The following is a 13,449-nucleotide window of genomic DNA, read 5'->3' on the forward strand; positions in this document are numbered from 1 at the left end:
TGGGGTCCTTGATTTTCACGCGGCGCTGCATTGCATCCCGCCTGTATCCTCTGTCTCTCATGGCTTTGGAGACCTTCTCGTAGGTCTTCGCATTCCCTGTTTTGGAGCGCAGCTCCGAAAGCACAGACTCCTCGCCCCACACACCGATCAGATCGAAGAGTTCCCAGTCAGTCTATGCTGGGTCCCTCTTTCTATTCACAGATAACATGAACTCCTCTGCTGGAGAGCTCTGCATCGTTGCAGGTGCTGCGGAGCTCGCCCCGATGTCCAGCCAGGACGTCAGATTCAAAGTGCTCAGACAGGAAAATGATTTCAAATTTTCCCGGGTCATTTCCTGTGTGGCTGGTCAGAGAATCCAAGCTCGGACTGCTGTCCAGAGCGTCAACAGAGTGGTGCACTGTGGGATAGCTCCCGGAGCTACTAAGTTTGATTTGCATCCACCTAGCCTAATTCGAGCTAGCCATGTCGAATTTAGTGTTACTCCACCTGCCGGGGTGGAGTACCAAATTCGAACTAAAGAGCCCTCTAGTTCGAATTAAATGGCTTCCTGGTGTGGACGGTTGAGCGGTTAGTTCGAATTAACGCTGCTAAATTCGAATTAAAGTCCTAGTGTAGACCAGGCCATAGAGAGGCAGTTATGTCAACGGGGCCCAAATTTAAGTGAAGACACTTCCAGAGCTAAGTCAATGCAAGGCAGTTTACGTCGGCCTAGATCCATAGTGTAGAGCAGGCCTAAGTTATGTCTCTCTTTTTCATAAAGCAGATTAGGGCCTTATTTGCACACAATCAGTTGCTCTCACATGTAGTGGGGGTGAATCCACAGTTTCCTTTTTCTGGGTCTTTTTTCTGGGGTTTAAATAAATCAGACTACATTTTAGCCACTTCCTATTTTGTTTTACATGAAAAGTATGGTGAAATAGATATGTGGGTTCACAAAGAAGAAAAGATACTGATTGTTCCTCAATTAATATACATTTTTACTTCGGAAGAACAGCATATCTGTGTTAGTACATAGCAATCCCTTACCACAGAGGCAGACGAACTAGGCGTGCCAACACATAGGAAGACCTGATCCCTGCTCTAAAGAGCTTACAATTCTGTGTCAACAGACACATACAAAATGATACTTCTTGCTAACAATGATAGTAGTTCAACTCATCACAAAGAGGTTCTCCAAGTGTCAAGTGAATATGTAGTAAAACATGTCATCAGTAATTGTCAGGACTTCAGATTTAACAGTCTGAACAAACATAAATTAATTTATGGGAGAAAAGAAGTCATCCAGCCACAGGTTTGTTTGGTTGGTTGGTTGGTTGTTTTTTGTGGTGTTAGGCAAGTATCTATTCTTTTTATCAATGGCACAATCTTTACAATGGTGGTTAAGCAATAACTTTCTATTCTATATAGGTTTTGACACTGTGCTCACCACCATGGTATCTGAGCATCTTCCAGTAGTACATTGACCAACATCTCTAAAATATGTCATGCTTTGTTTGTTCTCTCATCTTCTCCCCATAGGGAGAAGCATATGCAGTGAAGTGTCTCGATTTAGGTCTATTGAGGGTGTTTTTGTTTTAAATCCACATGTTGCTATTTATTTATGTTAGAGAAGGCAAGGTCAAAGAAATGCACCTTCCACTTGGGATGGAAGATGGTGAGATTGGCGATTATCCTTATTTCTTAGGGGAGTTCATTCCAAAGCCTTGGACTAATCCACAAGAAATTTCTGTGTCCTACACAGACGAGCTTTACCTTGTGGTAGAAAGTCCCATTGGAATAGAGGTGCACAGTTGTCAGCCACAGTCTTCATCCTGGAGCTTTAGATGACCTTTTAGATGCCGTGGCCCCAGATCATGGAGTGCCTTAATGATAAGGCTCAAGACCTTCAACTTGATTCAAAATTCTATGGGAAGTCAGTGTAGAGACTGGAGGACAGGTTTGATGTGCTCGCGGTATCCTGTATTGCTGAGAAGATGCACTGCAGCATTCTAGTTGAAGTCTCCTAAGCACTGGTGACTTCATACTTGGGTATATTGCATTGCTTTAATCTAGATGAGAGGTGACAAAGGTATGAATAACTGAAGCCAGGTCATTGTCCACCAGGACAGTCTGCTAGCCCTTTGAAGATGGTAGAAAGCATTACTTGCAGATGCTGCTTAGTGCCAGCAAGGAATCCAAGAGTACCAGACAACAGATTGAATTGACCAAAGAGATTGCATCGTAGTTTCAAACTCTTCAAAATTCTTTCCTGTGCTCACCAACATCACCTCTGTTTTGCTCAAATTCAGCTTCAGCCAGCTGTTCTTCACCCACGAGCTGATCTTGTCCAAGCGCTGAGCCATTGTGGGTGGTAGTGGTGTGGTCAGATATAGTGAAGGTTAGGTAGAGCTAGGGCAACCAGACAGCAAGTGTGAAGAATCAAGACGGGGGTGGGGGGTAACAGGAGCCTATATAAGAAAAGGACCAAAAAATCGGGACTGTCCCTATAAAATTGGGACATCTGGTCACCCTAGGTAGAGCTGCGTGTCATCTGCACAATGCTGGGAGTTGAGTCCATGTTGTCTGATCAGTTCAACTACTGGCTGGATGTACATGTTGAAAATGACGAGGGGGGAGAATTGATCCTTGTGGAATTCTGGAAATGAGAGGGCCTGTTGATGTTGTACTGTTTCCCATCACTACTCATTGGGTGCATCCCCCCAGGAAGGACTCAAACATTTTAGTGCATTACCCTGGGCCCCTGCCATTTATCTCAGGTGGGACAGCAGTATCTCAGTCAATAGTGCTGAATGCTGCAGAGAAGTTCAGGGTGATGAGAATGGATGTCTGTCCTCTATCCACCGACAACAGAAGATCACACATCAATGCCACTAAAGTGATTTCAGTTCCATATTCTTCCCTGAATCCAGATTGTACCAGGTCTAAAATGTTAGTTTCAATTAGATGAGTTTGTAGTTGGCCTTTGGCTAGCATCTCCATGAGCTTCTCAGGAGCAGCAGGTTTGATACTGGGCAATATTTGGCTAGAACTGATGCATCCAGGGTGGGATTTTTCAGTGTTGGTTGGACTATTGTATGTTTGAAGAAGAAAGGGAAGATTCCTTCTGTAAATGATACATCATCTATTTCCATCAGGAGTAGCGCCAGTTTTTCATGACTGTCCTTCACAAGCCAGGAAGGGCATGGGTCAGGTTCACAAGTCTTGGGTCAAGACTCCTCTAGGGTGTCCAGAACTTCTTGGTTAGTGAATGTACTGAATTCTGGGAAGGTAGGAGGGCTGTGGTTGGCATTTACAGGTAAAGCAGATCCATGCTGTTTGAGAAGGCTTCCTGAATGTGCGTAATCTTTTCAGCTAAGTTGGATAATAGTTCTTCAGAGCACTTGTGATCAGTTTTGATGCAAGTTGTAGGTATACAGGATTGATGAAGAGGTTTACCACCCTCGGTAGCTCCTTGGGGCAAGTTTGGGCAGCTTTTCCAGAGGCTGAAAGGAAAATACTTTTGGCCTGTAAGACAGCGTCAGCATAGGCTTTGAAGAATTCGTTATGTTTCATCCTTTTTATTTCAGCCTGTTTTTTTCACTGCCATCAATACTGAAGTTTCCACCCCCCTCTTCATACGGTGCAGGGGGTCAGAAAACCTGGGAGAACTGTGTGGGCAATGGAGAGGAAGGGACCATTTGAGGACCAGTGCATCAGTGGCCGAGGTCAGTGAAGAATGGTAATGATTCACCAGGTCTTGGTGATCCAGGTATATTGGGTACTTAATTTCTGATGAAGTCATGTATTGTTTATTATTGGCAGCAGATCTTGCATTGTTCAGCCTCAGCTTTAGTTTGTGTTGCTTTGTGCTGTCTGCTTCTGACCTGTGCCTAGACAGTGGTCCTGTGCAGTGTATAGGTGTCGGATGTCTGGAAACTGGTTTCTGATGTCTGCTTTTCTATTTCTTTAGACAGGTCCTCCCACTTTGAACTATGACAGGTGATGAAGTGGACGGTGCCATGGGATGATCCGAGTGGTTGCCAGATGCCATGGGAAAGGCAGGTCTGTTGGATACCTTTTGGAGCTATAACCTGATAAATCCTGGAAACAAGGAAAGTTGAGGCAGTGTGCTCCTGGGGTAGAGTTGCTGTGCTGGAAGCATGGTGGCATCACAGCAATGGAAATAGTAATAATAGTGACTGTTGGTAACTTTCCTCTACATCTGAACTGTGAGATTCTGGAAGAGAGTCTCATTCCTTGTATTTGAAACTAAGATCTCTTGTGGCTTTCTGCTGCAGCATCATGTGAAAGCTGGTCTACACACAAACTTGGACTGAAATAACTGTCACCTTTAATTCACACCATTTGTTATTTCAGTGAGAGTCAGAATAAAAGTGCTCTAGACTGAGAAGCAGCAAAGAGTCCTGTGCCACCTTATAGACTAACAGATGTATTGGAGCATGAGCTTTCGTGGGTGAATACCCAATTCGTCGGATGCATGTAGTGGAAATTTCCAGGGGCAGGTATATATATGCAAACAAGAAGCAGGCTAGAGATAATGAGGTTAGTTCAAGCAGGGAGGATGAGGCCCTCTTCTAGCAGTTGAGGTGTGAACACCAAGGGAGGAGAAACTGCTTTTGTAGTTGGCTAACCATTCACAGTCTTTGTTTAATCCTGAGCTGATGGTATCAAAATTGGAGATGAACTGAAGCTCAGCAGTTTCTCTTTGAAGTCTGGTCCTGAAGTTTTTTTGCTGCAGGATGGCTACTTTTAAATCTGCTATTGTGTGTCCAGGGAGATTGAAATGTTCTCCTACAGGTTTTTGTATATTGCCATTCCTAATATCTGATTTGTGTCCATTTATCCTTTTCCATAGGGACTGTCCAGTTTGGCCGATGTACATAGCAGAGGGACATTGCTGGCATATGATGGCATATATTACATTGGTGGACGTGCAGGTGAATGAACCGGTGATGGTGTGGCTGATCTTGATAGGTCCTGTGATGGTGTCGCTGGTGTAGATACGTGGGCAGAGTTGGCATCGAGGTTTGTAGCATGGATTGGTTCCTGAGTTAGAGTTATTATGGTGCAGTGTGCAGTTACTGGTGAGAATATGCTCCAGGTTGACAGGTTGTCTGTGGGCAAGGACTGGCCTGCCACCCAAGGCCTGTGAAAGTGAGGGATCATTGTCCAGGATGGGTTGTAGATCCCTGATGATGCGTTGGAGGGGTTTTAGCTGGGGACTGTATGTGATGGCCAGTGGAGTCCTGTTGGTTTCTTTCTTGGGTTTGTCTTGCAGTAGGAGGCTTCTGGGTACACTGAGACTGAGAAGCAAAGTCAAAATAGGACACTTTTATTCCAAACTTTCACACAGACTTGCACCAAAATAATACAAGCTGAGAACTAAACCTGATTTAGTTCTTTAGGTGCAGATTGGTGTTTAGATAAGCCCCCAGGATATACACTTCTACCCGACATAACGCAACCCAATATAACACAAATTTGGATATAACGTGGTAAAGCAGTGCTCCAGGGGGGGTGGGGCTGTGCACTCCGGTGAATCAAAGCAAGTTCGATATAAAGCGTTTTCACCTATAATGCAGTAAGATTTTTTGGCTCCTGAGGACAGTGTTAGATTGAGGTAGAGGTATACTTGTAGCTCCTGTTGTTAGGCTGTAGCTCAAGCGGTAATAGTTTGTACTGTGGTACTGAAAAATTAGTGTTCAGTCCTCATGATAATTTATGAGGGGATGGTTGGTACATAATATAATTTGATATCCTCTTATTTCCAATTAAAAGAAAAAATACCTAGGAAGTTACATTAAAATACATTAAAAATGTTATTTAGGTTGGACAATCAACTACTTGAAAGTTAATAAATGCAAGATTTACGGTTCCCTGTGCAACCTGATTCTGCTCCCTTGTGTGTATGCATTATAATACTGTCTTTAGTTACATGATCATATGCTACTTTTTTTCCCACAGAACCCCAGTCTTATTCAGGGCACAGAACTGACACACGGGAGGTCAAGTGGTTGATTTTGCAACTGAAATAATCTTCTTTTAATGTGTGGGGAGAGAGGGGGGCTAGTCTATGTATATATAGGAGCAGATTCTGATTTCAGTTATGCTGGTGTAAAGCCAGAGTAAATCCATTCTGGAGTTACTCCAGATTTACTCCACATGAGATCAGAATCTGGTTCATGCAGTCTGTGAAAGACTCAGGATGAGATGATTTGAGAAAGAGAAGGAAAGAGGGGGAGAAAGAATCTTACTTCTGCAGCTACCATGATGAAGTTTGCTCAGTGAATAATATCTGGCAGGATCCTCAGCGGTGTTGTTGTGGCTGAAAGTGAGGAACTGAAACGCTGAAGAAGAGGAAACATCTGCTTGAATTTGTATAGAGGGAAGAGTTGAGAATCCAACTGTAGGAGATCCAAGCAGCCAAAAGCACTGCAGGTTTGAGGAAATTGGTGTGTTTGTATTTTCTCCTGCTATTAGATATAACATGCAATGTAGATATGTGAGTTACCTGTAAATATATGGGTTTTTTTATTATTATGGTCATAGCCCCCAGGAAATTAAAGACTAAAAACCATGTACAAACAAAATTAAGGTTGAGGAGACTTAGAAGTGACAAAAGTAGATAAATGCAGAGATATGGTATAGATTGTAAGCTCTTTGGGGCAGTGATGGTATTATTGTTATTATATGTGTGTACAGCACGTGGCATAATAGGGCCTTGACTCCCGATTGAGGCCTATATGTGCTATAATAATAAAATAATAGTAATAATTAATAATAAATAGGCTGTCCTCGACTCATTAATTTTGCCTGTAGTAAGATTTGCAGGACACAAGTATGACCCCCTGAAATGAATGGGCACTGAATGGAGAATAAAGATCGTATTTATGATCATACTTATGACAGTATGTTTCAAATCAATTTTTTTCTCTTCTTAAACTGAGTTTTTACGATTATGAACAGATACAGCACACATCCCGAACTGTGGCGCAACTCCTAATAAACCAATGTTCATTTTTACTTCTAGATATATGTGCAAGTTAGTATTTCAAGTTGTTGGGCCTGGTTCTCCTCATGTGTTCACGGAAGAGTAATTCTATTCAGGAGTGACTCGAATGAAGGGTAATGCAATTTCACATGTGTGAAATCCGTGTGAGAGGGGAAGCAGTCCCAGGGGTGCATATTTAAAGTTCAGCCGTCTATACTATTGTTTACTTGTTATCCAAGCAGTATTTTTGATTTGATATGGTAATAGTAATAAATACTAATGTTTGTTTCACAATACAGAGTAGATGTTTGTTAAACAGATACACTGAGGTGCCTTGATCCCGTTACACACAATTATACTGCTGTGTTTGCATTGGTCCTGTCTGATAAGATACTTATTGGAACAGAAAGCTCTTTCAGTGAGAAGAACTTACAGGAAAACTATTGTTTGTGGAAGCAGGCTTATTTGTAGGACATACATTTTCTATATGTACATTTACATCCAATGATAGACCCAAAGGCACAAATGGACTGGATGAAATGGGAAGAGGGTGTCTTATTAATTAACTTGATGTTCATTTTGTGAGAAATTCTTTATATTCTGCAGATTCCCAGCACTGACTGCCAGGTCCAGGAAAAACATTATATTCTGCAAACAAGGAGATTAAAGAAGTTCCGGAAACTGCAAAGGAAATGACCCAAAGAACTATCTCAATATCAGTCTTGCAACACTTGAATCAGATACTATGCAATGATAAAGTATTTTTGCGGCAGTACGACAGCTTCAGTCTCAAGCATTTCAATCATCTCTGAGTCTCAGACCCAAAACCCTAAGTTAAACGAGATACCAGCCTTTTGCAAGGAGGAGGTAAGCTAGTTTTTGTCTTTTGTTTGTGTGTTTGTTTGTTTGTGGGGGATGATTATTATTTTTATTTCTCAAGGCTCCTATGACATAACACAAACATTTGCAATGGAAAAAAACCTATATTAGATTGAGTTCATCTACCTCCAAGTGCAGATTTGAGGATGGTCTTAGCCAAAATTGTGATGACACATAATTATTTATGATTTATGATCTGAAGGATCATAAGGATACATATCTTAATGTGAGTAAAGTGAGTGATCAGATTCCCAGCACTGCCTGCCAGGTCCGAGAAAAACATTAGCAATATTTTCCCTCATCCGTTGGGTTGCTTTATTTTGTCCGACATCTATTTTGTGTATCCAGGAGAAATGTTGCTATCTCTTTCTTCTTTTAAAAAATGATCTAACTGGAAGCATTTGTATGTTGTCTCCTGTACATGGGTTTGGGTTTGGTAAGTTGCAGATCGCTCCATAGAGTGAACCAATTCTAGGAATAGCATGAATTGAATGTATATTTCAATGACTGATATGTATCCTGGATTTTAATTTTATTTCAATCCTTTAATAGTGAATGTTGCACATATATGGTGCTCTTAGAATCTCAACGCAATTTATAAGCTTCCATTTAGCCTCACAACACCTCTGTAAGGTAAGTATTATTATCCCTATTTTACAAATGGCATTTCTATTTGAGATAAAGAAGTCCGAATGCCATTGTACAAGGCACTGCTAAACCCTCATTTGGAATTCTGTGTACAGTTCTGGTTACTCATGTTCAAGAAAGAGGAATTCAGCTGGAACAGGTGCAGATCCTATCTTAGAAGGAGAGACTCTGATTGGCTTGTTTAGCCTATCAAAGCAAAGGCTGAGAGGGGATATGATTGCTTTCTGTAATTACTAGCCATCAGTAAATTCGGGCTGGAAATTAGAAGCATTACAACTAGGGCTGTTGATTAATCACAGTTAACTCACATCATTAACTCAAAAAAATTAATCGAGATTAATATATTTTAAATGTGATTAATCACATTTTTAATCGCACTGTTAGATAAAAGAATATCAATTGAAATTTATTAAATATTTGGAGGTTCATCTACATTTATATATATATATTGTTTCTGTGTTGTAATTGAAATAAACGTATATATTATATTTTATTATAAATATTTGCACTGTAAAAATGATAAACAAAAGAAATAGTATTTTTCAATTCACCTCATACAAGTACTGTATTGCAATCTCTTTGTCATGAAAGTGCAACTTACAAATGTAGATTTCTTTTTGTTACATAACTACACTCAAAAACAAAACAATGTAAAACTTCAGAGCCTACAAGTCCACTCAGTCCTACTTCTTGTTCAGCCAGTCATTACAGGAGATAATGCTGCCCACTTCTTATTTACAATGTCACCAGAAAGTGAGAACCTGTATTTGTATGGCACTTTTATAGCCAGCATTGCAAGGTATTTATGTGCCAGATATGCTAAACCAGTGGTCTCCAACCTTTTTATGCCCAAGAAGACTTTTGAATTTAAAGGCAACCCAGGATCTACTCCGCCACTTCCCCAAGGCCCTGCTCCTATCCCAAAGCCCCGCCCTGCTCACTCCATCCCCCCCCATAACTCGCTCCCCCCCCCCACTCACTTTCACCAGGCTCAGGTAGGGGGTTGGGGTGCAGGAAGGGACATGGGGTGTTGGATCTGGGAGGGGGGTCAGGGCTGGGGCAGAGTGTTGGGGGTGCAGGAAGGGGTACAGGGTGCTGACTCAGGGTGGGCTCAGGGCTGGGGCTTGGGGTGCAGGAGGAGGTATGGGGTGCTGGCTCGGGGATGGGGCTCAGGGCTGCAGGTTGGGGTGCAGCCTCCTGCCGTGCAGCACTCACCTCTGGCGGCTCCCAGTTGGCGGCATAGTGTGGCTGTCACTAAGGCAGGCTCCCTGCTTACCCCAGCCACATGCCACTCCTGGAAGGGGCCAATGTGCCCCTGGAGCCCCTGGGGGAAGATGAGGGGCACATGGCTCTATGTGCTGCCCCTGGCTGCAAGCACCACCCCCACAGCTCCCATTGGCCACAGCTCCCCTTTCCCGGCTAATGGGAGCTGCAGAGGCAGTGCCTGCAGGCAGGAGCAGTGTGGAGAGGGAAACCCCTGTCCCCGGGGCCACACGGGCTGCTTCCAGGAGCTGCATGGGGTCAGGGCAGGCAATTAATTGTGCGATTAATCATGCTTAATTTTTTAATCATTTGACAGCACCTAATTATAACCATCAGAAGATAGCAGTTCTGGAACAGCCTCCTGATAAGAGTAGTGGGGGCAAGAAACCTAACTGGTTTCAAAATGGAGTTTATTAATGGGAGTATAGGCCGGGGCTGCCTGTGATAGCAGCAGACTGGACTTGATGATGCAGGAGGTCCCTTCCAGGTCTATGTTTTTATAGTCTTTTATACGCGTAACACAGGCATGAGTGACTGGCCCAAGGTTGCACAGTTGGTCAGTGGCAGACCTAGGAATTAGAATCTAAAAGTAGGTCTTCCATCCCTTTCTCTCTCCACAGGTGGCGCTCTCTCATTAAAGACCTAATAAAAATGAGTTTGTCGATATTTGCTCCCATATGAAAGCCAAGCTTATGCTAGTTACCCAGTGATGGTGGCCACAGTAATGTTAGTCCTTATTACTTGAAAGTTGCATATAGGGCTATTGGAATCAGTTAATGACTATTGTATAATCTCACCAAGGCGGACCAGAATCAATCTGTGGAAAATGGACACATCCATTCCAGCAGGATGGCACCTAGTAAGAACTAACATTTCCAAGATCCTTTCCCATCTTAGCCTGCGTCTTGAGGGGAAGCGGAGATAGATTTGGATTATTATTTCCATGTCACTGCATCCACCCCGTCCCTTTCACTCTACCAATAATACTTGTCTTGATGCCCTGTTTGGACACTTTTCCCACAAGCATCTCCACATTTTCCTCTATGCCTTTCCCTAAGCCTGGAACACCTTTTCTTATCTGATCCTTTTCATTCTGAAGTCCCTCCCGAAGACCCACTTCTATTGTAGTGCTGACAAGAAACTAACCAGCTGATTGTGGCAAGGTTGGGAGTTACCTGGGAAAAGTCGATATATTTTATAATAGTTTAAAAAACCCAAACCTTGTTTTAACAAGAGTGCCCAATCAGAACATGGCTAATTACCACCTCACCACACTGCTTGTGTGGCGTACATCCTTCCCCTACCCTCCATCTTGCTGTTTGGTCCTCTTTGTTTTGTCTGCTTCAGAGTATAGTTCTCCTTTTGCTTAGCACATTGTGGGTGCTACTGAAAACATATAAATAATAATAGTAATAGGGCTTGTCTACACTTAAAATGCTGCAGCAGCACAGCTCACCACTGCTGCTGAGCCGCTGTAGCACTTCAGTGAAGAGTCTACCTACGCCAACAGGAAATGCTCCCCTATTGGTCTAGCACTGTCTACACTGGGGGTTAGGTCAGTTTGACGGCATCGCTTCTGGATATGGATTTTTCACACCGCTGAGCAAAGTTGTTCTACTGACCTAATTTCCTAATGTAGACCAGGCCATAGTTAATCACAGAAGGTAACATATAAATGCAAGGTTTCAAAGAGGGCAGTATGTACACACAAGGAGCAACCCATAGTCCACATACCACAAAATGAAATTATATACAAAGGTATATCCCACCCGCAACCCCCATCCCATTCAAACCTTATACCCTCCCTGAAAGCCCCGGTAGACAGATGGCCTTTGCAGCAGATCCTAAGAGTCAACAGACTCAGGACTGGAGCTGGGTGAAATTTTTCAGTCAAAACTTTTATTTGATGAAAAATGCAGATTTGGTCAAAATGAAATGTTCAGCTTTGGGTCAAGTGAAATATTTCATGTAACCTGAAATTATTATTTATTTTTGATTCCCCAGACATTTCAAAAAAAATCATTTTGGCATGACCCACGATGATCAGCTCTAGCACTCTATGTGATTTGTACTGAAGCTTTGGCAAACTCTTATCCTAGCAGCTGTGTCAGTATTGTTGCCACATAATGACATCATGAGAATGATTCTGCAGCGTTTAAAAAGAATCTTGTGGCACCTTATAGACTAACAGACGTTTTGGAGCATGAGCTTTCACCCACGAAAGCTCATGCTCCAAAATGTCTGTTAGTCTATAAGGTGCTGCTTTTACAGATCCAGACTAACACGGCTACACCGCTGATACTTGTTTAAAAAGAGATGGTCTTGGCAATGGTCTGTCTGCACTGCAATAACAGTATATCTTGGCTGTCCCAACCTGGGTTTAACATGGCTTTGAAGAACAGTGGATATGAAATGACTCTCCCTGAAATGCGAGGTGCCCTGTGGAAATGTTTAAGGTTCTAATATAGCTTGAGGATATGGCTATGGTTCTGTCTGCACTACAAAATTGTAAAGAGTTGTAACCAGTTGTCATGGATCTACAGGGACTGTGCTATGTCCCAGACTTGAAGCAGTCTCCTAGGAGTACCTCTTCAGTGCCCCATACCCCCAAGGAGTCCCACTTTTCCTCCAGGATAGGCCACACAGCCTCAACACCTCTGAGACCAGACCTTCAGGCTCCACCCCTCCCGTTTCTCACCATGAGCTCTGAACAGAGAGTCTGACTAAGGTAGACATCTGTTGAGAGACATTTTACCCTCTTCGGGGATCAATGTCCTTCATTAAATATTTACAACAACACCAGGCATCCTTTCTAAAATGGAATGAGTTTTAAAAGTCAACTGGAAAACAGCGTTGGGAAGTCCTTAGTCTAGCAAAGAGAGACAAAGGTAAGACAGAGTTCAGACTGGCTGAAGCCAGGGCTCTGAGTCCTGAATTGCTTCTGTGTGTCTGTGAACCTTGTCCTAACACAATCTCCTATCACATCTCATCTTTGATCTCTGGACACAGACATGCTTGTTCACATGTTCAGCTTGCCAGAACCAGTGTTAATGTTCAGACACTAGAGTTCCTGTTGTCTTTTCTGGGTCCTCCATTTGTATGTGTTGATTCCAACCAGCTCTTGATGGTGCATTCATACTACCACAGACAGCTAGGTGACCCAAACACCTCAGACCTCCTGCTCAGTTCCAGAGACATATTTTAACCCTTCTGTCTCAGTGCAAGAGGTGCTTCCAGAGTATTCTCACTTTCATCACATTTCTCCTGAAATGTCTGTAAATTGTACAGTAGAAAGGCCTTAAGAAAAACAATTCACAGAATAAAAAACTCATATTTCCGTTTCCTTGATTTTGTGATGATTAACCTCCCCTGAGAGCAATTAAAATCTTATGTAAGAGAAGAACTTTTCTCATCATGACCAAAAATTCCATTAATTAGTGTTGTTTCTTTGTACTATAATTGTTTTTCTAAGGAGAAAATCTCCTTTAACAGCAAAACAGATACAGAAAGAAAGAAAATATTTCTCCTCCTCCAACAGTGATACTCAGACTTCAGTAATTCAGGAGCCAAATTAGTGATCAACATTACCCAAAAGAGCCACACTAGTGTGAATTCATTGTTTCATTTACTGTAGTACAATATATTCATATTTAAACAGTATGTCCGGG

The 13,449-nt window shown here is 42.5% G+C and overlaps 2 protein-coding genes across 4 annotated transcripts in view; both read left to right on the plus strand.

Annotated features, from left to right (window-relative positions):
* Positions 1-7,501: 7,501 nt before the first annotated feature.
* The window catches only part of LOC120395922 (granulocyte-macrophage colony-stimulating factor receptor subunit alpha-like), a 29,978-nt gene continuing 24,030 nt past the window's right edge, over positions 7,502-13,449 (plus strand). Inside the window, exon 1 of one of the 3 annotated variants that reach the window (XM_039520755.1) lies at positions 7,502-7,858. In XM_039520755.1, coding sequence (XP_039376689.1) covers positions 7,742-7,858 — 117 coding nt within the window. In that variant the 5' untranslated portion in view covers positions 7,502-7,741. The remainder of the gene's footprint in view (positions 7,859-13,449) is intronic. The other 2 variants (XM_039520740.1, XM_039520748.1) reach the window with 2 other exon arrangements.
* Positions 8,451-13,449, plus strand: part of LOC120395898 (granulocyte-macrophage colony-stimulating factor receptor subunit alpha-like) — a 101,032-nt gene continuing 96,033 nt past the window's right edge. Inside the window, exon 1 of the mRNA XM_039520729.1 lies at positions 8,451-8,503. The gene's annotated coding sequence lies outside the window, so the exon portion shown is untranslated. The remainder of the gene's footprint in view (positions 8,504-13,449) is intronic.

The sequence above is a fragment of the Mauremys reevesii genome, linkage group 1, assembly GCF_016161935.1.
Source record: "Mauremys reevesii isolate NIE-2019 linkage group 1, ASM1616193v1, whole genome shotgun sequence".
Taxonomy (NCBI): Eukaryota; Metazoa; Chordata; order Testudines; family Geoemydidae; genus Mauremys; species Mauremys reevesii.